The 27,213-nt window shown below is 40.6% G+C and overlaps 1 protein-coding gene across 1 annotated transcript in view; it reads left to right on the top strand.

The window, feature by feature from the left end:
- IFNLR1 (interferon lambda receptor 1) overlaps positions 1 to 26,665 on the top strand; it is a 46,554-nt gene extending 19,889 nt beyond the window's left edge. The window contains exons 7-8 of the mRNA XM_070764094.1: positions 8,523 to 9,347; positions 26,593 to 26,665. Of these exons, the coding sequence (XP_070620195.1) occupies positions 8,523 to 9,335 (813 nt within the window). The 3' untranslated portion in view covers positions 9,336 to 9,347; positions 26,593 to 26,665. The remainder of the gene's footprint in view (positions 1 to 8,522; positions 9,348 to 26,592) is intronic.
- Positions 26,666 to 27,213: the final 548 nt, after the last annotated feature.

The following is a 27,213-nucleotide window of genomic DNA, read 5'->3' as shown; positions in this document are numbered from 1 at the left end:
AATTTAGGTTGCAGTGACCATCTATGTTTGTGGTTTGATGTAAAAACTGATTGTGAGCAATCCTACACTGCAACCAAAGTATTAGATTTCAGAAAAACAAATTTTAATGCAATGGGGGAATATTTAAATAATGAATTAAAGGGGAGGGATAAAATGGCAGGAGCGAGCACCCAGTGGACTGTATTAAAAAAGGCCATCTTAAAAGCCACAAGACTTTATGTAAAGCAAATAACTAAAGGTAAAAGGAAGAAGAAACCGCTATGGTTTAGCAATGATGTAAGGGCTATAGTCAATGAAAAAAAGGCTGCCTATAGGAGGTATAAAGAGTCTGGAAGTATAGCTGATAGGTGTATAAAATGAGACAGAAGGAGGCGAAACAGATAATATATGCTGCTAAAGCCTCAAAAGAGGAAGAAATTGCAAAATCTGTAAAGAAGGGGGATAAAACCTTCTTCAGATATATTAGTGATAGGAAGAAGGAAAACTGCAGCATCACAAAGCTTAGTACCAGGAATAATAATGGCATTGATGGGAATAAGGAGATCGCTGACCATTTCAATAGCTACTTCTGTTCAGTTTTCTCAAAAGACACCTTACAAAATAATACTATAGGGGGATATAGCATTGCTTCCAGCTGTACGGATTCAGCTCCAGTGATCTTAGAAGCCGATGTCTTAGAAGAACTTGAACAATTAAAGATAAATAAGGTAATGGGTCCAGATGGCATCCACCCCAGAGTTCTTAAAGAACTCAGATCTGTCATTGCTGCCCCCCTAACTGATTTGTTTAACCAATCCCTGTTAACAGGAGATGTTCCTGAGGATTGGAGAATGGCCAGTGTTGTGCCTATCCACAAGAAGGGCAGTAGAGAAGAAGCTGGTAACTACAGGCCAGTTAGCTTGACATCAGTTGTAGTTAAAATGATGGAGACTCTACTCAAAAAGAGGATAAATCAGCACCTAAAAAACAATAACTTATTGGACCCCAATCAGCATGGCTTTACTGAAGGCAAATCATGTCAGACTAATCTCATTGATTTCTTTGACTATGTCACAAAGGTGTTGGATCAAGGTGGTGCCGTGGATATTGCCTATCTGGACTTCAGCAAAGCCTTTGATACGGTTCCACATAAAGAGCTGATAGATAAATTAGTGAAGATTGGACTTAATCCCTGGATAGTTCAGTGGATTTCAAGCTGGCTGAAGCATAGACATCAGAGAGTTATTGTTAATGGCAAGTATTCTGAGCAGAGACAGGTTACAAGCGGTGTGCCACAAGGGTCTGTTCTGGGTCCTATTCTTTTTAATATGTTTGTGAGTGACATAGGGGAAAGTCTGGTAGGGAAGGTTTGCCTATTTGCCGATGACTCTAAAGTGTGCAATAGGGTTGATATTCCTGGAGGGGTCAGTAATATGGTAAATGATTTAGCTTTACTAGATAAATGGTCAAAGCAATGGAAACTGCAGTTTAATGTTTCCAAATGTAAAATAATGCACTTGGGGAAAAGGAATCCTCAATCTGAGTATTGCATTGGCAGTTCTGTGTTAGCAAAAACTTCAGAAGAGAAGGATTTAGGGGTAGTGATTTCTGACAGTCTCAAAATGGGTGAGCAGTGTAGTCAGGCGGTAGGAAAGGCAAGTAGGATGCTTGGCTGCATAGCTAGAGGTATAACAAGCAGGAAGAGGGAGATTGTGATCCCCTTATACAGAGCGCTGGTGAGACCACATTTGGAGTACTGTGTTCAGTTCTGGAGACCTCACCTACAAAAAGATATTGACAAAATTGAACGGGTCCAAAGACAGGCTACAAGAATGGTGGAAGGTCTTAAGCATAAAACGTATCAGGAAAGACTTCATGAACTCAATCTGTATAGTCTGGAGGACAGAAGGAAAAGGGGGGACATGATCGAAACATTTAAATATGTTAAAGGGTTAAATAGGGTTCAGGAGGGAAGTGTTTTTAATAGGAAAGTGAACACAAGAACAAGGGGACACAATCTGAAGTTAGTTGGGGGAAAGATCAAAGGCAACATGAGAAAATATTATTTTACTGAAAGAGTAGTAGATCCTTGGAACAAACTTCCAGCAGACGTGGTTGGTAAATCCACAGTAACCGAATTTAAACATGCCTGGGATAAACATATATCCATTGTAAGATAAAATACAGGAAATAGTATAAGGGCAGACTAGATGGACCATGAGGTCTTTTTCTGCCATCAGTCTTCTATGTTTCTATGTTTCTAAGAGTTAAATTAAATATAGTAGCCACAAAACAGGGACAGGAATGAGGAGGAGGAGGAGGAGGAGGAAGAGAAGGAGGAGATGAAGAAGAAGAAGAAGAAAAAGAAGAAGACAGAAGAAGAAGAAGACAGAAGAAGAAGAAGACAGAAGAAGAAGAAGACAGAAGAAGACAGAAGAAGAAGAAGAAGAAGAAGAAGAAGAAGAAGAAGAAGAAGACAGAAGACAGAAGAAGAAGAGGACAGAAGAAGACAGAAGAGGAAGAGGAAGGAGAAGAAGAAGAAGAAGACAGAAGAAGACAGAAGAAGAAGAAGAAGAAGAAGAAGAAGAAGAAGAAGAAGAAGAAGAAGAAGAAGAAGAGGACAGAAGAAGAAGAGGACAGAAGAAGACAGAAGAGGAAGAGGAAGGAGAAGAAGAAGAAGAAGAAGAAGAAGAAGAAGAAGAAGAAGAAGAAGAAGAAGAAGAAGAAGAAGAAGAAGAAGCAGCAGCTTGCTTTAGTAACTAAAGAAGTGACTATCTTTGAGAAACTGCCTGCAAGACAGCCAGGATTCATCTTGGCCTTATCAACCATCATTTGTTCAGTGCAGAAGAAATAGCCGCAAGATTGATGACAAAGAGATTGTGAGAGTTGTGCTTAAGAATATCTAGAAGGCACCAAATTGATAAACTCTGCTGATTAAACCATGATCACACTATTTGCTTGCTGGTCTCTTAGGCAAGAGTGCTGATGTTGAATAAGGCCATTGATCAGCAATTTTTTCCAAGAATTCGGTTGTTTAACAGATCCCATGGTAAATATTGGCCTGCATTGTGGACAGAGGTTTAAACGTTATTAGTGTAGAGTCCTTCAGAGATATCACTTCAGAGGGTCTTCGGAGAGGGGCGGCCACACAAATCTAATAAATTATTATTATTATTATCTCGTTCCCAACCTTGGGCCCTGACTCCTTTTAAATGAGGAGGCTAATGTGGACTTAGGAGTTTTCTTCATCTTAAACAGATGCTTTGCTCATATAAATGGGATTGAAAACTGGCATTTAGCAGCTTATGATCTTGCACTAATGACATCTGATGGCAATTATTCTGCTCTTGTGGAATAACCCTTATGTTCTGTTCGGGTCTATTTGACCCAAAATTTAATTTATTATTTATTTATTATTTATTTATTGGATTTGTATGCAGCCCCTCTCCGCAGACTCGGGGCGGCTAACAACAATGATAAAAACAGCATGTAGAAATCCAATTAATAAAACAACTAAAAACCCTTATGATAAAACCAAACATACACACAAACATGCCATGCATAACTTGTAATGGCCTAGGGGGAAGGAATATCTTAACTCCCCCATGCCTGGCGGCATAAATGAGTCTTGAGTAGTTTATGAAAGACAGGGAGGGTGGGGGCAGTTCTAATCTCCGGGGGGAGTTGGTTCCAGAGGGCCGGGGCCGCCACAGAGAAGGCTCTTCCCCTGGGGCCCGCCAAACGACATTGTTTGGTCGACGGGACCCGGAGAAGGCCAACTCTGTGGGACCTTATCGGTCGCTGGGATTCGTGCGGTAGCAGGCGGTTCAGAGGTACTCTGGTCCAATGCCATGTAGGGCTTTAAAGGTCATGACCAACACTTTGAATTGTGACCGGAAACTGATCGGCAGCCAATGCAAGCTACGGAGTGTTGAAGAAACATGGGCGAATCTTGGAAGCCCCACGATGGCTCTCGCGGCCGCGTTCTGCACGATCTGATGTTTCCGAACACTTTTCAAAGATAGCCCCATGTAGAGAGCGTGGTAAGGCCATGAGCGACTGTGAGCAATGACTCCCTGTCCAAATAGGGCCGCAACTGCTGCACCAGGCGAACCTGGGCAAACGCCCTCCTCGCCACAGCCGAAAGATGATGTTCCAATGTCAGCTGTGGATCTAGGAGGACGCCCAAGTTGAGATCCTGTACAATTTTTTCCCTGCAGATCTGAAACTTGCAATTAAGTGACTTTGCCTCATTTGAGGGGTTCTTACTATGAGTGTTTCTTGGGTTTTTTAGTTTTTCCTGGGCACAGTTACTATACAGATGTGCTGTTCCGGGTCTATTTGACCCGAAGAGTTTTACAGATCTGAAACGTGTGATTAATTGACTTTTACAGGTCTGAAACCTATGATTGATTTACTTTTCCTCATTTGAGGGGTTCTTACTATGAGTGTATGTTTTTTTTTATGGGGGTAGGTTTGTTTACCTGTTGCTACGTGCTGATTGTTACACTTGTACTGTTTGGGTCAATATTTACCTGTAGCAACTGGTAAACCAAAAAAAAAAACACCCAACCCCTATTACCAAAAAACCCACACTCATAATAAGAACCCCTCAAATGAGAAAAAGTAAATCAATCACAAATTTCAGACCTGTAAAAGTCAATATTGACCTGAACAGTACAAGTACAAGATTTCTGACAGCCTCAAAATGGGTGAGCAGTGTGGTCGGGCAGTAGGAAAAGCAAGTAGGATGCTTGGTTGCATAGCTAGAGGTATAACAAGCAGGGAGAGGGAGATTGTGATCCCCTTATATAGAGCACTGGTGAGACCACATTTGGAATACTGTGTTCAGTTCTGGAGACCTCACCTACAAAAAGATATTGACAAAATTGAACGGGTCCAAAGACTGGCTACAAGAATGGTGGAAGGTCTTAAGCATCAAACGTATCAGGAAAGACTTAATGAACTCAATCTGTATAGTCTGGAGGACAGAAGGAAAAGGGGGGACATGATCGAAACATTTAAATATGTTAAAGGGTTAAATAAGGTTCAGGAGGGAAGTGTTTTTAATAGGAAAGTGAACACAAGAACAAGGGGACACAATCTGACGTTAGTTGGGGGAAAGATCAAAAGCAACGTGAGAAATTATTATTTCACTGAAAGAGTAGTAGATGCTTGGAACAAACTTCCAGCAGACGTGGTTGGTAAATCCACAGTAACTGAATTTAAACATGCCTGGGATAAACATATATCCATCCTAAGATAAAACACAGGAAATAGTATAAGGGCAGACTAGATGGACCATGAGGTCTTTTTCTGCCGTCAGTCTTCTATGTTTCTATGTTTCTAAGTATAACAATCAGCACGTAGCAATAGGTAAACCAAAAAAAACCAAGCCCCCACCCCAAAAACCCCCACACTCATAGTAAGAACCCCTCAAATGTACATCAATCACAAGTTTCAGACCTGTAAAACTCTTTGGGTCAAATAGACCCAAAACAGTACATGTGTATAATTACCTTTTTCTGAAAAAATAAAAATAAAATTTTAATTTCATTTTTCATTTGTTTGTGATCAATCATGTTCACATACAGTTTACTGATGAAATATGTATTCAAAAAAACCACTCACAGTAGCTAAAGCCAACATTTTAACCATGATGTTATTATGTTGGGGTCTATTTGACCCAAAACCATAAACGTGTCCAGTAATTGTGAACAGAACAGCAGGGTTAAATTCACCCAGACGTCCTTTCAAAGTCGCCCATCAGAAGGACCCCAGTGGGTTTAGCCTTCATAGGAATCAGATATATGGATTTAGCATGGTGTATTAATAAGTGCAAAGATCAGTTTCAAACTAAAATGTGTCATTAAAAAAAAAATCCAGTTATGATCTTCAAATGATTAACTGCATTCTCATGGTGCTAACTATGTATGCACCCATTTAATCATGTAATCTTAGACCGGTTCCATTTCTTAAGCATGTTTCAGTAGCAACTTATATATATTCTTTAACAGATGTTCTGAGTTTTGTTTCATGAGCGTTTCATTTGTTCGGATTTCTAAATAGGACATCTTTTCCTGGCTCTGTTTGAACTATGTCACTCAAAGATATTGAAACCAGCGAGAGAAATTCCTGAATTTTGATTCTCTTGTCTTATCTATTTATTTTTATTTTTATTTATTTATTAGATTTGTATGCCACCCCTTTCCGTGGACTCGGGGCGGCTCACAACACAATAAAACAATTCATGACAAACCTAATAATTTACAATTTAAAATATTAAAAAGCCCATTATTAAGCAAACATACATACAAGCATACCATACATGAATTGAATTGGATAGACCCGCCGGGGGGAGATATCTCAGTTCCCCCAGGTGGGTTTTAAGGAGTTTACGAAAGGCAAGGAGGGTAGGGGCAGTTCTAATCTCTGGGGGGAGCTGGTTCCAGAGAGTTGGGGCTGCCACAGAGAAGGCTCTTCCCCTGGGGCCCGCCAACCGACATTGTTTAGTTGACGGGACCCGGAGAAGGCCCACTCTGTGGGACCTAATCAGTCGCTGGGATTCGTGCGGCAGAAGGCGGTCTCGGAGATATTCTGGTCCGATGCCATGAAGGGCTTTATCTACCTTGCCAGGGACTGTAAGGCCAACAAAAAACAGAGAAGAGGGCCCAACCTTCTCTTTTTGAATAAAGCGTTTTATAATAGAAATACTTTTACAATTATTATTATTATTATTATTATTATTATTATTATTATTATTATTAATTAAATTTGTATGCCGCCCCTCTCCGTAGACTTGGGGCGGCTCACAACAATAGTGGCCAAACAATATGTAATACAAATCTAATAATTTAAACTAAAAACCCATAATTTGAAAACATGCACACAACACACCATACATAAACAATATAGGCCTGGGGAAGTTATTTCAGTTTCAGTGGGTTTTAAGGAGTTTACGAAAGGCGAGGAAAGTGGGGGCAATTCTAATCTCAGGGGGGAGCTGGTTCCAGAGGGTCGGGGCCACCACAGAGAAGGCTCTTCCCCTGGGACCCGCCAGACGACATTATTTAGTCGACGGGACCCGGAGAAGGCCAACTCTGTGGGACCTAATTTTAGCTTTACGTCCTTTGCAAATTCCCTGCATCCTTGAAAGAAAATCTCAGCGCAATTCATCTTCTTCCAGATCACAGCCACAGAAATAAATTATCAAAAGATTTCCCTGTATCAAGTAAAATCATATCTGCTTTCCCCTTTTCCTGGTACCTAGCAGCTTTTCCAAGCTTTATTGTTTCACACCTATAGTCAAAACCAATGGCGGGTTTAACTTTTTTACTACCATTTCTGTGGGCGTGGCTTGGGGAGCATGGCTTGGCTTGGTGGGTGTGGCAGGGGAAGGATACTGCAAAATCTCCATTTCCTCCTAATCAGCTGGGACTAGGGAGGCAGAGAATAGATGCTGGCGGGGCCAGCCATAGGTGGTGTTTACTGGTTCTCCAAAGTACTCAAAATTTCTGCTACTGGTTTCCTAAAATTGGTCGTAAGCTCCTGAAACTCACCTCTGATCAAAACGCTGCTCCACTGAGCATTCTACAGTCAGAGCCTACAATGCCATGAGTCCCAGCAACAGGTTAGGACACACAGAATCGGCCTTTTCCAGGTTCCGTCAACTAGACAATGTCGCTTGGCGGGACCTAGGGGAAGAGCCTTCTCTGTGGGGGGCCCGGCCCTCTGGAATCAGCTCCCCCCAGAGATTCGCACTCCCCACACCCTCCTCGCCTTCTGTAAGAGTCTGAAGACTCATCTATGTCGACAGGCTTGGGGCCACTAGATGCTAGACCCCCTGGCTGACAAACGTAATATATGTCTGTTGTTTGAATGGGAGTGAGTGTTTTTTAATGTTACTAAGGCTTTTTAGATTAATTAGTTAAATTAATTGGATTTAGGATATTTATATTGTTTCTTTTATACGTTGTAAGCTGCCCCAAGAAAGAAAGAAGGAAAGAAAGAAGGAAGGAAGGAAGGAAAGAGAGAGAGAGAGAAAGAAAGAAAGAAAGAAAGAAAGAAAGAAATGTTACTAGGGCTTTTAGATTAATTAGTTAAATTAATTGGATTTAGGATATTTATATTGTTTCTTTTATATGTTGTAAGCTGCCCCAAGAAAGAAAGAAGGAAAGAAGGAACGAAGAAAGAAAGAAAGAAAGAAAGAAAGAAAGAAAGAAAGAAAATTTGTGAACAATTAGGGGGAATAAATTACTGGTTTAATTACCATCTTAAATGAATTCAATTTAACTTCCAGATCTAGTTTTTGGCGGATGAGCTTAATTATACTTTTCCACGTTTCTAAATTTCAAGTCAAAGTTTTGATGTAGCTAATACAGATATCCATTTATAATAAGTCTGTGTTAATACAATACGTAAACAAAGCACAGCCTCTCAACAATCCTGTCGATTTGTGAGCTGTTCCTCTTGCTTCCTGTTTCTCAGTTTAAAAAAATGAAAATGTCTCTCTCTTCTTCCCCACTTCTCCCTTCCCAAATTAGAATTTTTCTAAGTACCAGCACCCAAAGAACGTTCTGGAATTGGGTGAAATAAAGTTGACCAAAATGAATGTCTGCTTTATTCTGGAAATCATACCTGCCCGGTTACCTCTTTCAGCGGATTCTTCATTAAAAGAAAGTGAGGAGAGCGATGATGAGGATGATAGTAGTAGTCGCGTTCCTTACACCGCAACACTTCGGTTCCAGAGGGATGAAAACTGCTCAACCGTTGGCACCTTTCCAACATTTTACGGCTCTTCTTCTGGATCTCGGGATTCTCAGCAAAGTGGAGAAAATTGGCCAGCTGCAAAGATATCAGAGCCCCTTTTTACAGCCGAATGGATGACAACAGGCGCTTCTTCTGGACTCTTTGAGAAGACTTCCCTTTCTGAGGACTCCGTGATGGATGAATCGGTTAGCTTTGCAGATGACTTCTCATCTGCTCCTAGAGAAGGTCAAGAAATCCCAAACAGAGATCTCGACTTTCTGAACCAGTTAATGTTCTCAGGAAGTCACAACTTGCACTGTCCCAGAGGTTTGGAAATCAGAACTGCAGGAGTCCAATGCAGAAGCATTTGCGCAAGTCTACAAAACTCACAGGCATCCCTATGTAGTGAGCCTGAAGGGCAGGCTGTAGAAGAATGGAGATGTGAAAATGACTCTAGCAATGGTGAGGCTCTCCAGCTGGAAAGATCTATGCTTGGTGTGTCTTGTATAGACAGGGTTGAAAATGGAGAACAGGTTGAAAGCAATACTCGGAAATCTACAGGCCACAATTATCAACCCAGACAAGGACATTACATTTCAAGAACTTGATGCCTGCTACTGGTATGTATTCTAAGGGTAGAGAAGACCTTACCATGATTTTTCTAAAAGACCCTTTGGTGAGAGTTGCACTTTAAAAATCCCAGAAGAATTCTGTTGGGATTCGGATTCAACCAAAGAGGACAGGTATTATAGTTACATTCTACTTCTAGGTTGCCATCGTCTTCCATTACATCTTATCTTTAAAAACTGAAAAGCAAAACTGAACTTTCCTAAGTAAAATGCCATTGAGACTGAAAACTGGAACAGGGGTTTTCATTAGTGATTTATTCATGGAAATAAGAAGTTTCCTATGGAGAATTGGAATTATTGGAAAAGTAAGCGTTCTTTCCCAACTATTGAGATGTTCAGCTCAAAAATGACTATCATATTTTAGATATCCATATCCACTTCTCCATTTGTGGATATGTTTTCCCCATCTAAAATAGGTGAGGAAAGTGAACTTGTGAACCATAACGAGCCATTTGCAGGTCTCTTTAGTGACCACAAATTGGTTTAAGCTTGCTGACACCAATATTATTATTATTATTATTATTATTATTATTATTATTATTATTATTATTATTTATTGGATTTGTCTGCCGCCCCTCTCCGGAGACTCAGGGCGGCTAACAGCAATAATAAAACAGTGTACAGTAATAATCCAATACTAAAAACGATTAAAAACCCATTAATATAAAAAACCAAACATACATACAGACATACCATGCATAAAATTGTAAAGGCCTAGGGGGAAAGAGTATCTCAATTCCCCCATGCCTGGCAGCAGAGGTGGGTTTTAAGTAGCTTGCGAAAGGCAAGGAGGGTGGGGGCAATTCTAATCTCTGGGGGGAGTTGGTTCCAGAGGGCCAGGGCCGCCACAGAGAAGGCTCTTCCCCTGGGTCCCGCCAAGCGGCATTGTTTAGTTGACAGGACCCGGAGAAGACCCACTCTTTTGGACCTAACTGGTCGCTGGGATTTGTACAGCAGAAAGCGGTCCCTGAGATATGGGAATAAATATGGGAATAAATATGGGAATAAATAACAATTCAATCTGGGATCAAGAATTGAGAACAGGAAGATTCTTATGAAACTGTTAGGCATTGCATTATGTGAGCAAATCTAGACTGGTGCTGTTCTTTTAAGGTGAAAGGAATTTTCGGCTTTCTAGAATGAAGAAAGAGATAAGGATAATTATTATTATTATTATTATTATTATTATTATTATTAATTGGACTTGTATGCTGCCACTCTCCGTGGACTTGGGGCAGCTCACAACACATCAATAGAAACAATACACAATGACATATCTGATCCAATTAATATAAATAACTAATCTAAAAAAACAATTCTAAAAAAGGCTAAGACATCAAAATAATATCTCCCTCTTTGGAGAAAGTTCCTTTAACCTCACACTAATTTAAGGCCTAACTTTTTTTTTCATCAACTCATTGCAAAGACAAGAAAGAAATATCAGACAGGCTCTTTATTGTGCAATTGTCTGCAGACAAACCTGGATCTACTGTAGAAATCACTGACATAGAGACATAGATTTCTTGAAACAAAGCTTGTCCGGATCAGGAATCTTTCTGTGTGAGCAGTTTCTGATTGGAAGCTCTGACTTCCTTGGACTAGCGGTTTATTTTTTATAACAAAATTTTTGTGGATGCAATCCCAATGATTGACTTGGTTGAAAGATAGCTAACTAGTAACAAGCAGAGGTGGGCTGCTAAGGTGGAACGCTGACGTGACTCCAGTGCAATTCTGCTACTGCATTTCTGCTACTGCATCTGGGCAGGTAGCAGAATCGTGCATGGAGACGCATGTACGCCCGTGTTTCCGCGTGGCAAAACCGAAAGAAAAGTAAAAGGTAAAACCGAAACACAGGAGCACCTACGTCTCCGCACGTGATTCTGCTACCTGCTCAGGTGCAGTAGCAGAATTGCTCTGAACTCCACTAGCACTCAGAGCCACAAGGGTGAGCACATGTCACTGTTCCACCTTATCTCTGGTAACAATATACAGCATACAGAAAGTTCAGACTAAGCAAGTGAGCATAGTTTAACCTTTTGCTCTTAGCTAGAACAATAGAAGAGCTGAATAAGCAAGCAACCTTTATCCTAGAGACATATAAGGGTCTTCTAGAATTAAGGAAGAGATAAAGATTATTATTATTATTGATTGGACTTGTATGCTGCCCCTCTCCGTGGACTCGGGGCAGCTCACAACACATCAGTAAAAAGAATATACAATGACATGTCTGATCCAATTAATAAAAATAATCTTTTTAAAAAATTCTAAAAAGGCTAAAACATTAAAAAACCAATTCTAAAAAGAATTAGGTGAAAGGAAGCCTAAATGAATAATTATTTCCTTAAATTAAGAAAAGGAGTGGATTACCTTTGACCAGGCATGTAGCTTTTATTCTTATCACGTCTACAGAGGGCATTCCACATTCTTGCAGGCATGGAAGGTTAACCCACATCTACGTTTATATTGTAGGGAAGCACCAGTAAAGGAAAATATAAGGGGGTGCTTAGTGCTCCCTGAGCTTGCTTTTTTCCTTGCATCACCCATCTAGATAACATCATCAGTGCTGGTGATGATGGCACTGCTAGATGCTAGTGATGCTGTCTACTGATGATGATGCCTAGTTTGAGCAGTGAAATGCCTGCAGGAAATAAAAGCAAGCACACAGAGCACCGAGGACCCCCTAACTGTGAAGTAGTCTACGGAGAGGGCCGGCATACAAATCTTATTATTATTATTATTATTATTATTATTATTATTATTATTAATAATAATAATAATAATAATAATAATAATAATAATAATAATTCTTCAAACCAAGAGCCACTTTCAGATTCCAAATATTTTTATAGAATGTCTTTGCGGTTATATGCTTTCATTTATAACTCATATTGAGATTGGGATGTTATGTCTCTCATTGGTCGGGGCCACAAAATTCATGGACTGTTGTAGCTCCGAGTTGAACTGTAGCTCTTTGGTGCTAGTTTTCTGCAGACATTTCAATATCAAACTAGGTAACACCATCAGTACTAAGGCAAGCAGTGATGATGTTCCTCCTTCCTTCAGGGCTTTCAAGGCTTGTCAGAGGAAGTCGGGGTGTGATTTCACCCAATTGATGTTCATTCCTGTTGTCACATAGGAGGTAACTTTCATCAGTTTAGATTACACCAGGTGTCCTTTTGTCCATGTTCCAAGAGGAGACACCCTTTGCTTATCTAAAAATTGCTTTTCAGTTTATCTTCCTCACCAAGCTGAGAAGGCATGGGAAACCACCATCCACACCTGTCTTCCTCTGTTGAGGGTCTTCCAAAGTTTTGATCTCTCAAAGTTCCCCAGTTAGCCTGTCTAAAAGAATCAGGGGGTATACCAGGTTGGAGACATGGGCCCCATACACACTTACGGCATTTTAACAGAGTTTACCTAAGGGATTTTAGCGCAATAAAATTTTACGTGCAAATATGTACAATTTCGAAATCCCTCTTATTGACAGTATTGGCTTGCTTTGTTGGATCAACAGTTTCTTCCTACACAAATAAGGTGGCAACTTTTAGGTCTTAAATGAGACAGTATTATTAAGTTAACCAAACCTAAGTTCGTTGATAAATACAGCTGCAACTAGAACTCCCTATGGGCTTTCCAAATGTTGCTACTGAATAGAAAGATGGAGCGTTATTCTGTTAAGGCTTTGACTCCCACAGCAAGGCTGGCTGGGGAATTCTGGGAGTTGAAGTCCACATATCTTAGTGGCCGAGGTTGAGAAAACAGAGGCTAAAGGGAATTGTTGGTCGTGGGAGGCATTAGACTAGCTTTACCTATTGATTTTGAAGAATGTATTTAGAGGAAAGACTCCCGTTAGGGGGAAATGCAATGTAGGTATCCATAACTATAATCAAAGCCGTACACTTTTTACCTAGGTGCAATGTAGGTGATCTCATAAATTCCATAATTTCATATTTGGTGCTCATGAGTATAACTTGGGAAACTAACTGCCCAAATTAATTTTCTAAAATGCATTAAAAAGATTCGTGCAGACTAAAGGGAGTTCTTTGGTTGATAGGAAATTAAGTCCTCATATTTCAAATGATTTATTTTTGTACATCTTTCTTCTTGGTTATGTATACTGTACTGTTGATTAATTGTACTGTTTATAAATACAATTTTTTAAATGCATAGGTGTGTTTATATTTGTGTGTGTGGTTTTTTTTATTGTTGTCATTATCCCAAAGCAGATCAGAGCAGGATAAAGTCCTTTTCATTGAAGGCTATTGTTATGTCTGTCAATTGAACAAATAAAGCAATCTGATTGGTTCCCGCATGGCTGCCGGCAACAGCTGTTGATTGGCTGAGACAATGCTGCCCAAAATAAACGGCTGTCTCGGTCTCTTCCCACCAAGTTGAGAAGGTATAAATAGAGCAATGGTTTGCCGGCGTGGGTCATTGGTGTAGATAGTTGTTAGTTACTGGTTATCGTTACAGCTCTTGTAAAATAAATACAAATTTAGCTACAACAGATTCAGCATTGTTAATGACTTAACAGCTATGGTCCATAATCTACCATGCTGGTCCAAAACAGATTGCAGGTTGTCCTCAATTTATGATTATAAATCATGCCAGTCATTAAGCATGATTGTGCCTGATTTTATCTCCTTTTCTGCAGTGGTCTTTAAGTAGCTCTCTACATGGGGCTACCTTTGAAGAGTGTTCGGAAACTTCAGATCGTGCAGAATGCAGCTGCGAGAGCAATCATGGGCTTCCCTAAGTATGCCCATGTTATACCAACACTCCACAGTCTGCATTGGTTGCCGATCGGTTTCCGGTCACAATTCAAAGTGTTGGTTATGACCTATAAAGCCCTTCATGGCACCTTCTGCGAGACCGCCTTCTGCCGCACGAATCCCAGCGGCCGGTTAGGACCCACAGAGTTGGACTTCTCCGGGTCCCATTGACTAAACAATGTCAGTTGGCGTGACCCAGGGGAAGAGCCTTCTCTGTGGCGGCCCCAACCCTCTGAAATCAGCTCCCCCCCGGAGGTCAGGACTGCCCCCACCCTCCATGCCTTTCGTAAACTTCTTAAAACCCACCTCTGCCGTCAGGCATGGGGGAACTGAGACATCTCCCCTTGCCTATGTAGTTTTATGTATGGAATGTTTGTGTGTATGTTTTTATATAAGGGTGTTTTTAGGTTTTTAATGTAAAATTGTTATTTTAGACTTAATATTAGATTTGCCATTGTATACTGTTTTATCACTGCTGTGAGCCGCCCCGAGTCTGTGGAGAGGGGCGGCATACAAATCAAATCAAGAAAGAAAGAAAGAGGGAGGGAGGAAGGAAAGAAAGAAAGAAAGAAAGAAAGAAAGAAAGCTCACCTGTAGTCAGAGGTGGACTGCTAGGGTGGAACGGTGTCCCGTGGCTCTGAGTACTAGCGGAGTCCAGTGGAATTATGCTACTGTACCTGGGCCACGGGCGGCCCTGCGTGTCCACGCGCAATTTCGCTCCCTGCCCAGGTGCAATAGCAGAATTGCGCTGGAATCTGCTGGCACTGAGAGCCATGGAGGCAAGCACACCTCACCGTTCCACCGTAGCAGCCCACCTCTGCCTGTAGTAGATGTATAATTATTCCATTTCCCTACTTGGATTAGGAGAGAACAACTTTGCTTAAGGGAGGACTCGAACTCAGGTCTCTCTGTTCCTAGTCCAGCATCTTAACCAACATCCAGCGCAGGCTGTGGGCCAGGTTTCCCTCACCACCGCTGTCTGTCCCTGAGTGAGGACTCAAATCTAAGTCTCCCCTCCCTTGATTCCAACACCTTCATTGCTACACTTCTCCTGTCTGTGTAATAGTTTCAGATCGGGCAGGAAGCGGCAATGGTTATGCTGAGAACTAACTTGAAAGGAGACCATGAGTCACCAAGTGGGAAATTATTAGTTACCTCTCCAGAATTTGCTTCTGTGCTGCATTTGGGAGTCCTTCCTCCTTCCTTCTTTTCCCCAGGTCGGAGCCTCTCCTGCTAGCCTGCTGGGGGTCAGGAGGTTTTCTTTTGAATTTAGATACCGTATTTTTTTGGTCTATAAGACACACCGTATAACAGTGTTTCCCAACCTTGGCAACTTGAAGGTATTTGGACTTCAACTCCCAGAATTCCCCAGCCAGGGAATGCTGGCTGGGGAATTCTGGGAGTTGAAGTCCAAATATCTTCAAGTTGCCAGGGTTGGGAAACACTGCCGCATAAGACACACCTTAGTTTTGGGGAAGGAAAATGAGAAGAGAAAGGTTACAAGCGGTGTGCCACAAGGGTCTGTTCTGGGTCCTATTCTTTTTAATATGTTTGTGAGTGATGTAGGGGAAGTTTTGATAGGGAAGCTTTGCCTATTTGCCGATGACTCTAAAGTGTGCAATAGGGTTGATATTCCTGGAGGTGTCTGTAATATGGTAAATGATTTAGCTTTACTAGATAAATGGTCAAAGCAATGGAAACTGCAGTTTAATGTTTCCAAATGTAAAATAATGCACTTGGGGAAAAGGAATCTTCAATCTGAGTATTGTATTGGCAGTTCTGTGCTAGCAAAAACTTCAGAAGAGAAGGATTTAGGGGTAGTGATTTCTGACAGTCTCAAAATGGGTGAGCAGTGTGGTCGGGCAGTAGGAAAAGCAAGTAGGATCCTTGTGATCCTGCTATATAGAGCACTGGTGAGACCACATTTGAAATACTGTGTTCAGTTCTGGAGACCTCACCTACAAAAGGATATTGACAAAATTGAACGGGTCCAAAGACGGGCTACAAAAATGGTGGAAGGTCTTAAGCATAAAACTTATCAGGAAAGACTTCATGAACTCAATCTGTATAGTCTGGAAGACAGAAGGGAAAGGGGGGACAGGATCAAAACATTTAAATATGTTAAAGGGTTAAATAAGATTCAGGAGGTAAGTGGTTTTAATAGGAAAGTGAACACAAGTACAAGGAGGCACAATCTGAGGTTAGTTGGGGGAAAGATCAGAAACAACGTGAGAAAATATTATTTGACTGAAAGAGTAGTAGATGCTTGGAACAAACTTCCAGCAGATGTGGTTGGTAAATCCACAATAACTGAATTTAAACATGTGTGGGATAAACATAGATCCGTCCTAAGATAAAATACAGGAAATAGTATAAGGGAAGACTAGATGGACCATGAGGTCTTTTTCTGCCGTCAATCTTCTGTTTCTATATTTCCGTTTCCATACTTTACAGTGGTTTTATTTTATTTATTTAATTGTTCCAAGTGCTCTTACATATCCTTGACTTTGTTGAGTCTACGCAAAAGTTATCTCATTTCTGAGAACGATTGCAATAAGACCGAACAAGCAATACTGTACACTGGTTCCCAAGGGTTCAATGAGGTGAAGGTGATGATATATTTGGTGTGTTGCACTCGCAGGGCAGGCGGGCCGATGGGAGGCCTAGCTTGGTAAGGTGTGCCATTTACATACAAACAGTGCAGCCTGTGCAAATTACACCTCCGCAGAGGCACAAAACCATCTACCTCTCCATGATGTAACATCAACGTGGTAGGATCAGAGAAAGCATCGACATGGTGGAATCCGATTTGCATGTGATACAGTTTGTCTTTGACTTACAATGATACATTTAACAACTTTTCAAAGTCTTTCAAACAGAACTAGAAAAAGCGACTTACGACTGAGCGACTGACTGCCGATCAGTTTCCGGTCTCAATTCAAAGTGTTGGTAATTACCTTTAAAGCCCTACATGGCATCGGACCAGAATACCTCCAGAACCACCTTCTACCGCACGAATCCCAGCGGCCGATCAGGTCCCACAGAGTTGGCCTTCTCCGGGTCCTGTCGACTAAACAATGCCGTTTGGCAGGCCCCAGGGGAAGAGCCTTCAGAATGACAAAAGGGTGATGCAATTTTTCCTGGTTGGATTTTTTAAAGAGTTTCAGAACACGGAAATATTTTGTGGGCACCTGTCACTAATTTATGTGACAGCAGGAATATAACTAAAAAGCAAATACTACGGGCAAATTCCTCCATATCCTACACCTGTGGAGGTAGAAAAATTATGCACGGAGCCACAGGTATGCTCATGTTTCAGTGAAGGTTTTTTGCTTCTGCACATGCCAAAACACTGGCGCACCTGTGGCTCCATGCACGATTGTGCTACCTCCACAGGTGCAGCAGCAAAGTCGCTCTGGTCCTGCAAGAACTTACAAGCTGCGTTGATGAACGCAATTTAGCGTTCCGGCTCGTACCCCGCCGTTGACTTATCTCTATTTGGGCTGGGACTACATACATTTTGGAGTTGTAGAGCAAAACATGAGGTTGATAAGAGATGTTTTCTCTTTAAAATGTCAATGCTACTTTCAGTACAAAGCGCAAAAATAAAATGGAGTAAGTAACACAACAGAAACCAATAGATTACTTCATTCTACGATGTTTCACACGGGGTTAATATCCCAAGGATCATGTCCCTCAATTTTCTTCTCCAAAGCAAAATCTCTTTTTCTCAGCTGTAGGAACTACAATAGGCTAATAATTCAGATACTCTCTCTCTCTCACACACACACATACACACACACTCCCCAAATTCTAAGCCCAGCACCTTTCAAGACATGACATAAGGAGCCTAGAGGCACAATTAAAGCTAGGAATAAATGCTTTCTTGAAATTTCCCATTGAACTTGAAGATAAGGAAATCGGCTGGATGATTTCACTGAAATTCTCCAGGGGTGGGTACAAGATGCAAACAATAGGTAAGAAATAAAAAGGTTTGGCTATAACAATATACACTTGTAATATCTCTGTATCCAAAAAGATTCTGGGAGATTTCCAGAGCTGAAACTATCCAGTGAACAATTGAGAAATCTCGGTGGGTGATCCTTGGTTATTGCAGCCTTAAACTTTTTAAGTGCAGGAAAAAACATCAGAATAGATTTTTATTTTTTTTGCACTTGTGTCAGAAGCCACCACGGCACTTCAGGGTTGAAACGATTGCCCTGTGACATCACTGTTGCCTGGGGGGGCGGACACCCAGTTCGATGTCCATCAAGGAGCTGGAACGAAGGACGGGAGTTCAACCCCACCCTTCAGCAACAGTCGGGTCTTGGACACGGGCTTGCCAACCTCCAACCCAGTGTCCTAACCATGCAAGCCATTGAGTTCCCGGAGAAGAGTTGAAAAGTAGGACACCAGGTGATCCTTCCTCTGTTCTACCCCATGCATTTAGTGACAGAGTCCAACATATTGCACAGAACGACCCTTTATAAGTTATAAGTCCTTCATTGCCCAGGTTCGCCTGGTGCACCAGTTGCGGCCCTATCTGGACCGGGACACACTGCTCACAGTCACTCACGCCCTCATCACCTCGAGATTCGACTACTGTAATGCTCTCTACATGGGGCTACCTTTGAAGAGTGTTCGGAAACTCCAGATCGTGCAGAATGCAGCTGCGAGAGCAATCATGGGCTTCCCTGGGTATGCCCATGTCACTCCAACACTCTACAGTCTGCATTGGTTGCCGATCAATTTCTGGTCACAATTCAAAGTGTTGGTTATGACCTATAAATCCTAGCGACTGATTAGGTCCCACAGAGTTGGCCTTCTCCGGGTCCCGTCGACTAAACAATGTCGTCTGGCGGGTCCCAGGGGAAGAGCCTTCTCTGTAGCGGCCCCGACTCTCTGGAACCAGCTCCCCTCGGATATTAGAGCTGCCCCCACCCTCCTTGCCTTTCGTAAACTTCTTAAAACCCATCTCTGCCATCAGGCATGGGGGAATTGAGACACCTCCCCGGGCCTATACAATTCATGTATGATATGTTTGTGTGTATGTCTGCTTTAATAATGGGTTTTTTTTAATATTTTTAAAATTTATTAGATTTGTTATGAATTGTCTTATTGTATGCTGTGAGCCGCCCCGAGTCTACGGAGAGGGGTGGCATACAAATCAAATCAAATCAAATCAAATTAAAAAATAAATAAATATAAAGATCTTTTGGAGCAGTCCTTTAGACATTTCCACCCTTTATGCTTTCAGCTTTCCTGGAATTAGAAACCTATAAAGACTTTTTTTTTTCAATTGTCATCAATTTGTTTTCTTTTAAATATTTTTCCCGCCTTGGGCCTGAGAATGCCGGTGCTCCAAAATAAAACAAATGCAAAATTTAAAAAATCCGGCTTTAGAATAATAGTTCTTTAAGACTATTTTTAACTTTTGATTTCTTACATGCTCCAATTCTGCATCTTGTATTTATTTCTATTGTGAGTCTGTGGCGAAGGGCGGCATAGAAATCTAATTAATTAGTTAACTAACTAACTAACTAGCAAATAAGGAAGTAAGCAAGTAAGTAAGTAAGTAAATAAAGTAAGTAGGTAAGGTAGTAAATAAATTTAAAGATAAATAAATAAATAAATTTTATTGATTGATTGATTTTGTCCAATACACAATGAGGGTTTTAGTGGGTATACATACACATAGTTAAATACATAATGGAGGTTATAGAGGAGATACTCATAGTAAAATATATCTAAGAAAGAATAGAAGAGAAGATATAGGGAAAAAACATATCAATGAAAGAATAGAAGAAGAGATATAGGAATAGAAGAAAGGTATAGGAGATATAGGAGAGCAATAGGACAGGGGACGGAAGGCACTCTAGTGCACTTGTATAAATATAAATAAAATGAAATAAAATGAAATAAAAATGAAATGATATTTATTTATTTATTATTATTTATTTATTGTTTATTTATTTATTTATGTTTATTAGTATGCCTCCCCTCTCCGGGGATCAGCTTAATAATCAAGTCTCTTAGTTACATAGAAACATAGAAATCTGACAGCAGAAAAAGACCTCATGGTCCATCTAGTCTGCCCTTATACTATTTTCTGTATTTTATCTTTTAAGGTAGATATATGCTTATCCCAGGCATGTTTAAATTCAGTTACTGTGGATTTATCTACCACGTCTACTGGAAGTTTGTTCCAAGGATCTATTATTCCTTCAGTAAAATAATATTTTCTCATGTTGCTTTTGATCTTTCCCCCAACTAACGTCAGATTGTGTCCCCTTGTTCTTGTGTTCACTTTCCTATTAAAAACACTTCCCTCCTGGACCTTATTTAACCCTTTGACATATTTAAATGTTTTGATCATGTCCCCCCTTTTCCTTCTGTCCTCCAGACTATACAGATGGAGTTCATGAAGTCTTTCCTGATACGTTTTATGCTTAAGACCTTCCACCATTCTTGTAGCCCGTCTTTGGACCCGTTCAATTTTGTCAATATCTTTTTGTAGGTGAGCTCTCCAGAACTGAACACAGTATTCCAAATGTGGTTTAGTTTTTGAGGAACAGCAGAGCAGAGCAGAACAACCTCCTGGAAATAAAGTAGGTTCAAGCAGGAAAGCAGAATGTCTTTCAATAATAATAATGAAATGAGATGAGATGAGATGAGATGAAATGTAAAGTAAAGTAAAGTAAAGTAAAGTAAAGTAAAGTAAAGTAAAGTAAAGTAAAGTAAAATAAAATAAAATAAAATAAAATAAAATAAAATAATAAAATAAAATAAATTCCAGATGTTCTTCCACTGGCCCGAGATCACTGTAAGTTTTCTTGACTTCAGCAGCCGCATAAGCTGCAGAAGTCGCGGAGTGTGGGGTGTGGTGAGCGTCTTGCTTCAGCCTGTTGAGATGCGACTGAAAATAATATATAAATAAGCAAGCTGCCAGACCAGTAAAACTCCTCTGACGCCAAGGAATGATTGTAGGAAGCAGCTTATCAGAAGGGAGGCTTGCTTCAGAAGGATGGAGGGCTTCCAGGTGAGTGGCTGGTTGATCTGGCAACAGACGCTCCTCTGGGGGAGAGATTGAGGATTAATCACATCCCAAGGTGTTCATTCTCCCGTGGGCTACATGAGAACGAAGATGCCAGGTTAATTTCGCTATCTGGTGGAAAGGAATTGCTCAGCGTTGCCGGCAAAGGAAATTTGAAGACCTTCTGGAGAGCAAAGTAGTCCGTCTATGGGAAATTGTTTCTGTCTGGCTTGTCTTGTTACGCTATTAATGAAGAAGATTTTTCTTTACTGGGCCCTGTGCTCTCTAGCAGGTAAGCAGCCCTTTTGAGGGTTTTTTTTCTTTCATAAATGTCTTTTAAAAAAAAATCAAGTCTCTGAGTTTTTGAGGAACAGCAGAGCAGAACACAGCAACCTCCTGGAAATAGGTCCAAGCAGGAAAGCAGAATGTCTTTCAATAATAATAATATTGCATTGGCGTCTTTCAGTCTCGAAAGACCATGATATCATGCTCTGGATTCCCCAGAGCATGAAGCCTGGGTAGATTAGAATGGATATAATAATACTAATAATACTAATACTAATAATACTAATACTAATAATACTAATACTAATAATACTAATACTACTACTACTACTACTACTAATAATAATAATAATAATAATAGAAACACAGAAGATTGACGGCAGAAAAAGACCGCATGGTCCATCTAGTCTGCGCTTATACTATTTCCTGTATCTTATCTTAGGATGGATATATGTTAATCCCAGGCATGTTTAAATTCAGTTACTGTGGATTTACCAACCACGTCTGCTGGAAGTTTGTTCCAAGCATCTACTACTCTTTCAGCAAAATAATATTTTCTCACGTTGCATTTGATCTTTCCCCCAACTAACTTCAGATTGTGTCCCCTTGTTCTTGTGTTCACTTTCCTATTAAAAACACTTCCCTCCTGAATCTTATTTAACCCTTTCACATATTTAAATGTTTCGATCATGTCCCCCCTTTTTCCTTCTGTCCTCCAGACTATACAGATTGAGTTCATTAAGTCTTTCCTGATATGTTTGATGCTTAAGATCTTCCATTTTTGTAGCCCGTCTTTGGACCCGTTCAATTTTGTCAATATCTTTTTGTAGGCGAGGTCTCCAGAACTGAACACAGTATTCCAAATGTGGTCTCACCAGCGCTCTATACAGTGGGATCACAATCTCCCTCTTCCTGCTTGTTATATCTCTAGCTATGCAGCCAAGCATTCTACTTGCTTTCCCTACCGCCTGACTGCACATTTTGAGACTTGTCAGAAATCAGTACCCCTAATAATAACAACAACAACCATAGAGTTGGAAGGGACCTTGGAGGTCTTCTAGCTTTGCTTGAGCAGGGTGTTGAAGACCTCCAAGGTCCTTTCCAATTCTGTTATTCTGTTAAGAACTCCTGTATGGGAAAATAAAAGGAAGGATGGGAAATTAAATGCTTTCCCATGTGCAGCTGATAAAGAGATGGAATATGAGTACAATAAGTCTATTGCTTTGTAATCTGCTGTATCTTACTATTTGCACTCTACTGTACTGGTTAGCCTGCCACCCGGAGATGTTTTATATGCTCTGGGTGACAGTATAAATATTTTGGACAGGTAAAATCAAGAGTCTCTTGAAGCCTATTGTGTTTGTTTTGACGGTGGATGTAATTGGGTTTATCTCCAGCCCTTGTAAAGTAGACAGTGGCTATGTTCCGTGAAGTACCAAAACATCACCGTCTTAAGGAGGAATTGTCCTTGGCTTGAACTTCATAGGCATGATGCCCAATTAGGTTGAAAATAATGCAATGGAAATAAAGAATAGACTAAACAATGTCACTTGGCGGGACCCAGGGGAAGAGCCTTCTCTGTGGCGGCTCCGACCCTCTGGAATCAGCTCCCTCCAGAGATCAGAACTGCCCCCACCCTCCTTGCCTTTCGTAAACTCCTTAAAACCCACCTCTGCCGTCAAGCGTGGTGGAACTGAAACATCTCCCCCTGCCTATGTAATTATTTGGGTATGATATGACTGTATGTATGTTTTTATATATTGGGGTTTCTTGTGTTTTAGACTTTTTAAATGTATTATTGTTATTTTAGATCCTAATTATTAGATTTGTTATTATATATTGTTTTTATCATTGCTGTAAGCCGCCCCGAGTCTACGGAGAGGGGCGGCATACAAATATAATAAAGAATAATAAGAATAATAAGAATAAGAATAATAGAATAGAATAGAATAGAATAGAATTCTTTAATGGCACAAGTGTGATTCAGCACATTTCTTGGCATAAATATTTCTTGGCAGACCACATAATAAAGTTAATATAGCAGATGTAGAAACATAGAAACATAGAAGACTGACGGCAGAAAAAGACCTCCTGGTCCATCTAGTCTGCCCTTATACTATTTCCTGTATTTTATCTCAGAATGGATATATGTTTATCCCAGGCATGTTTAAATTCAGTTACTGTGGATTTACCAACCACGTCTGCTGGAAGTTTGTTCCAAGCATCTACTACTCTTTCAGTGAAATAATATTTCCTCACGTTGCTTTTGATCTTTCCCCCAACTAACTTCAGATTGTGTCCCCTTGTTCTTGTGTTCACTATCCTATTATAGAAAGTTCTGAAGTCTACAATTTTATTTTGGAAGCTTGTGATTTGAATCTCAGTGTCTTTGGCAAATCCTTCACCCTTGGTTTTAGTTATACGGGTACATATATATATAGGCTCCGTGGCTTGTAAAGGTTACTAAAAGTTGTATATGGAAAGACAAAACAAGTCCCCACCCTTTGGTGTCCTCATACTAGCTGGTGTATTGACTACACTAGCTCAGAAGTGTGATGCTAAAATCTACCTGAAGGATAGAAAGCTGAGCTGGGTTTCATTTACATAGAGAGCAAGCACGAGATTGCAGGAAAGAAAATCAAATCAGGAATGGATTCATTCCAGAGATAAATATTAATGTCTAGAATCACAGAGTAAATTGCTAAGCATTGTATACTGCTGTATACTGCTTGGGAATTTCCCTCTTGTTTAGCTCTTTTCATTATCTTGGAAAGCAAATAAAGGATAATTACACTGAAAGGTCATATTTTGACTCAGTTTTGAAACTCTCCAGGTGACCTTCACTCAGGGAATAATTTATTGGGAGTTAATAATTTCCCCAGTGACTGAGATACATGGTGCTTTTGTTTTGTCCCAGTGATGAGCCCCCCCCCAAAGAAATAGCCCCCCACACATTGATTTTATAAGATTTAAGCATGCCGTTCTAATATTTTAGGAGCAGGGAGATTTGGATTTATTGATTTGATTTTTATTTATTTATTTATTTATTATTTAGATTTGTATGCCGCCCCTCTCCGCAGACTTGGGGCGGCTCACAACAAAGTGAAAACGATTTACAACAAATCTAAATTACTGTTTAAAAATATTTAAAAGACCCCATTTTCTAAACAAACATACATACAGACATACCATTCATAAATTGTATATGCCCGGGGGAGATGTCTCAGTTTTGATTTGATTTGACTTGACTTGACTTGACTTGATTTGATTTGATTTGTATGCCGCCCCTCTCCGAAGACTCGGGGCGGCTAACAACAGTAAGAAAGACAATGTAAACAAATGTAATATTAAAATAATGTAAAAAACCCCAATTTAAAGAACCACTCATACATACAAGCATACCATGTATAAATTCTATAAGCCTAGGGGAAGGGAAAATTTCAATTCCCCCATGCCTGACGACAGAGGTGGGTTTTAAGGAGCTTGCAAGAGGCAAGGAGGGTGGGGGCAACTCTGATATCTGGGGGGAGCTGCTTCCAGAGGTTCGGGGCCGCCACAGAGAAGGCTCTTCTCCTGGGTCCCGCCAAACGACATTGTTTAGTTGACGGGACCCAGAGAGGGCCAACTCTGTGGGACCTAACCGGTCGCTGGGATTCGTGCGGCAGAAGGCGGTCCCGGAGATATTCTGGTCCGATGCCATGAAGGGCATCGGCAAGAAATCCAGCAAGAAATCCAGCAATAAAACAAGAAATAAGTCTGTTTGGTGCCAACTGCTAATTAGAGCCCAACACAGAAATCCAACTCACAGATATTGCTGATATTGCCACTGATACTGCATGAGTATTGTACCATACTTTATACAGTGATGGGCTCCTATGGGTATGGTCAGGTACGCAGAACCGGTAGAAAAAGTTTGAATTTTTTTCTTTTTTTCCCTTTTGGGCTCTGGGTATGTTTTTCCTATCTTGAATCCCCACGTGCGCAGGATCTTGAGAAGGCAGGAACAGCTGCGCAGGCGTAAAAGCAGATAATGGAGTGCAGCTGTTCAGAGTTTAATTACGCTGCTGAGACCCTGATGAATAAGGGAGGGTTGGAGTGCTGGGCGTGGGCGTTTATCGTTAGCAGTTTGGAAGAAGAAAGAAAATTGAGCAACGTGGTTTGCTTTCTGTTTCGGGATTTCTGTGAACTCTGTGACATTCAAGCCAGATAAGGCTGTGCGGAGTGTGAAACTCTGGCTTTATTGATTCATAAATCACTCCTCTGCGTGTCAAGTGAACTTTTGGTGAGAGTAACTGTAAGCTTTTGGGACTCGTAAAACAGTTATTGGTTTTGCATTTCAAGCAGGTGTTTTAGCCTCTGTACATAAAAGAGACTTTCTTGATTCAATTGCCATGTGTTTGACTTAATTCTGGACTCGTGGGTGGCTAATTGCCATTAGCCAGGCAGAACACCAAAAAACCCTAAAACAAGATGGCAATGCATGTGCAGCGCTGGAAACTTAGCTTCTGTGCATGCTTAGAAGAAAAAAAAAATTAAAATTCCAAAAAAAGATGGCAGTGCCCATGGACCGGCACTGACCGAACCAGTTCTATGACATCATTGTGATGTCACCAGCAGGTGACTACCGGTTCATGCAAACCGGTCTGAACTGACCTCTGCTTTAATGGCAGCAAAGAATCCTAAGCATAAAACGTATCAGGAAAGACTTAATGAACTCAATCTGTATAGTCTGGAGGACAGAAGGAAAAGGGGGACATGATTGAAACATTTAAATATGTTAAATATGTTAAAGGTCCAGGAGGGAAGTGTTTTTAATAGGAAAGTGAACACAAGAACAAGGGGACACAATCTGAAGTTAGTTGGGGGAAAGATCAAAAGCAACATGAGAAAATATTATTTTACTGAAAGAGTAGTAGATCCTTGGAACAAACTTCCAGCAGACGTGGTAGATAAATCCACAGTAACTGAATTTAAACATGCCTGGGATAAACATAGATCCATCCTAAGATAAAATACAGAAAATAGTAAAAGGGCAGACTAGATGGACCATGAGGTCTTTTTCTGCCGTTTCTATGAATTATAACATAATTATAACATAATTTTCTACCAAAGCTGATCCTGAATCCTCATTCATGCTTCCTTGCAGGAAATTCACTGGGAGAAAGATCACCAATCATTCAAGAAGCAACTTTTCGGTCTATAAACTTTGAAAGTATCCTCACGTGGAAGATTAATGGGGAGACGCCCCCAGGCACGCTCTACGATGTTCGGTATAAGATGTAAGGATGCTTTGCTTTTTTTCATAAAACTCTGTGGGATGCATTGTAGGAACTGGATACGTGGATATTTCAAATAGGGTAGAGGCAGAGGAGGGCTGCTAAGGTGGAACTGTGACATGTGCTCGCCCCTGTGGCTCTGAGTGCTAGCAGAGTCCAGCGCAATTCTACTGCACCTGGGCAGGGAGCGAAATTGCGCATAGATGCGCATGGGCACCAATGTGCATGGGCACCAATAGCAGAATTGGCCTGGACTCCGCTAGCACTCAGAGCCATGGGGCAAGCACCTTAGCAGCCCACCTCTGGGTACAGGTAGCCCCCAACGGACAACCACAATTGAATGCAAATTTTGTGAGACATTTGTGAAATGAATTTTGCTCCATCTTATTATATTATATTATATTATACTGTATTATATTATATTATATTATATTATATTATATTATATTATATTATATTATATTATATTATATTATATTATATTATATTAT

Source organism: Erythrolamprus reginae, chromosome 11 (assembly GCF_031021105.1).
Source record: "Erythrolamprus reginae isolate rEryReg1 chromosome 11, rEryReg1.hap1, whole genome shotgun sequence".
NCBI classification, from domain to species: Eukaryota; Metazoa; Chordata; class Lepidosauria; order Squamata; family Dipsadidae; genus Erythrolamprus; species Erythrolamprus reginae.
The sequence above is the reverse complement of the archived record's forward strand: the minus strand, read 5'-3'. Positions and strand labels throughout refer to the sequence as shown.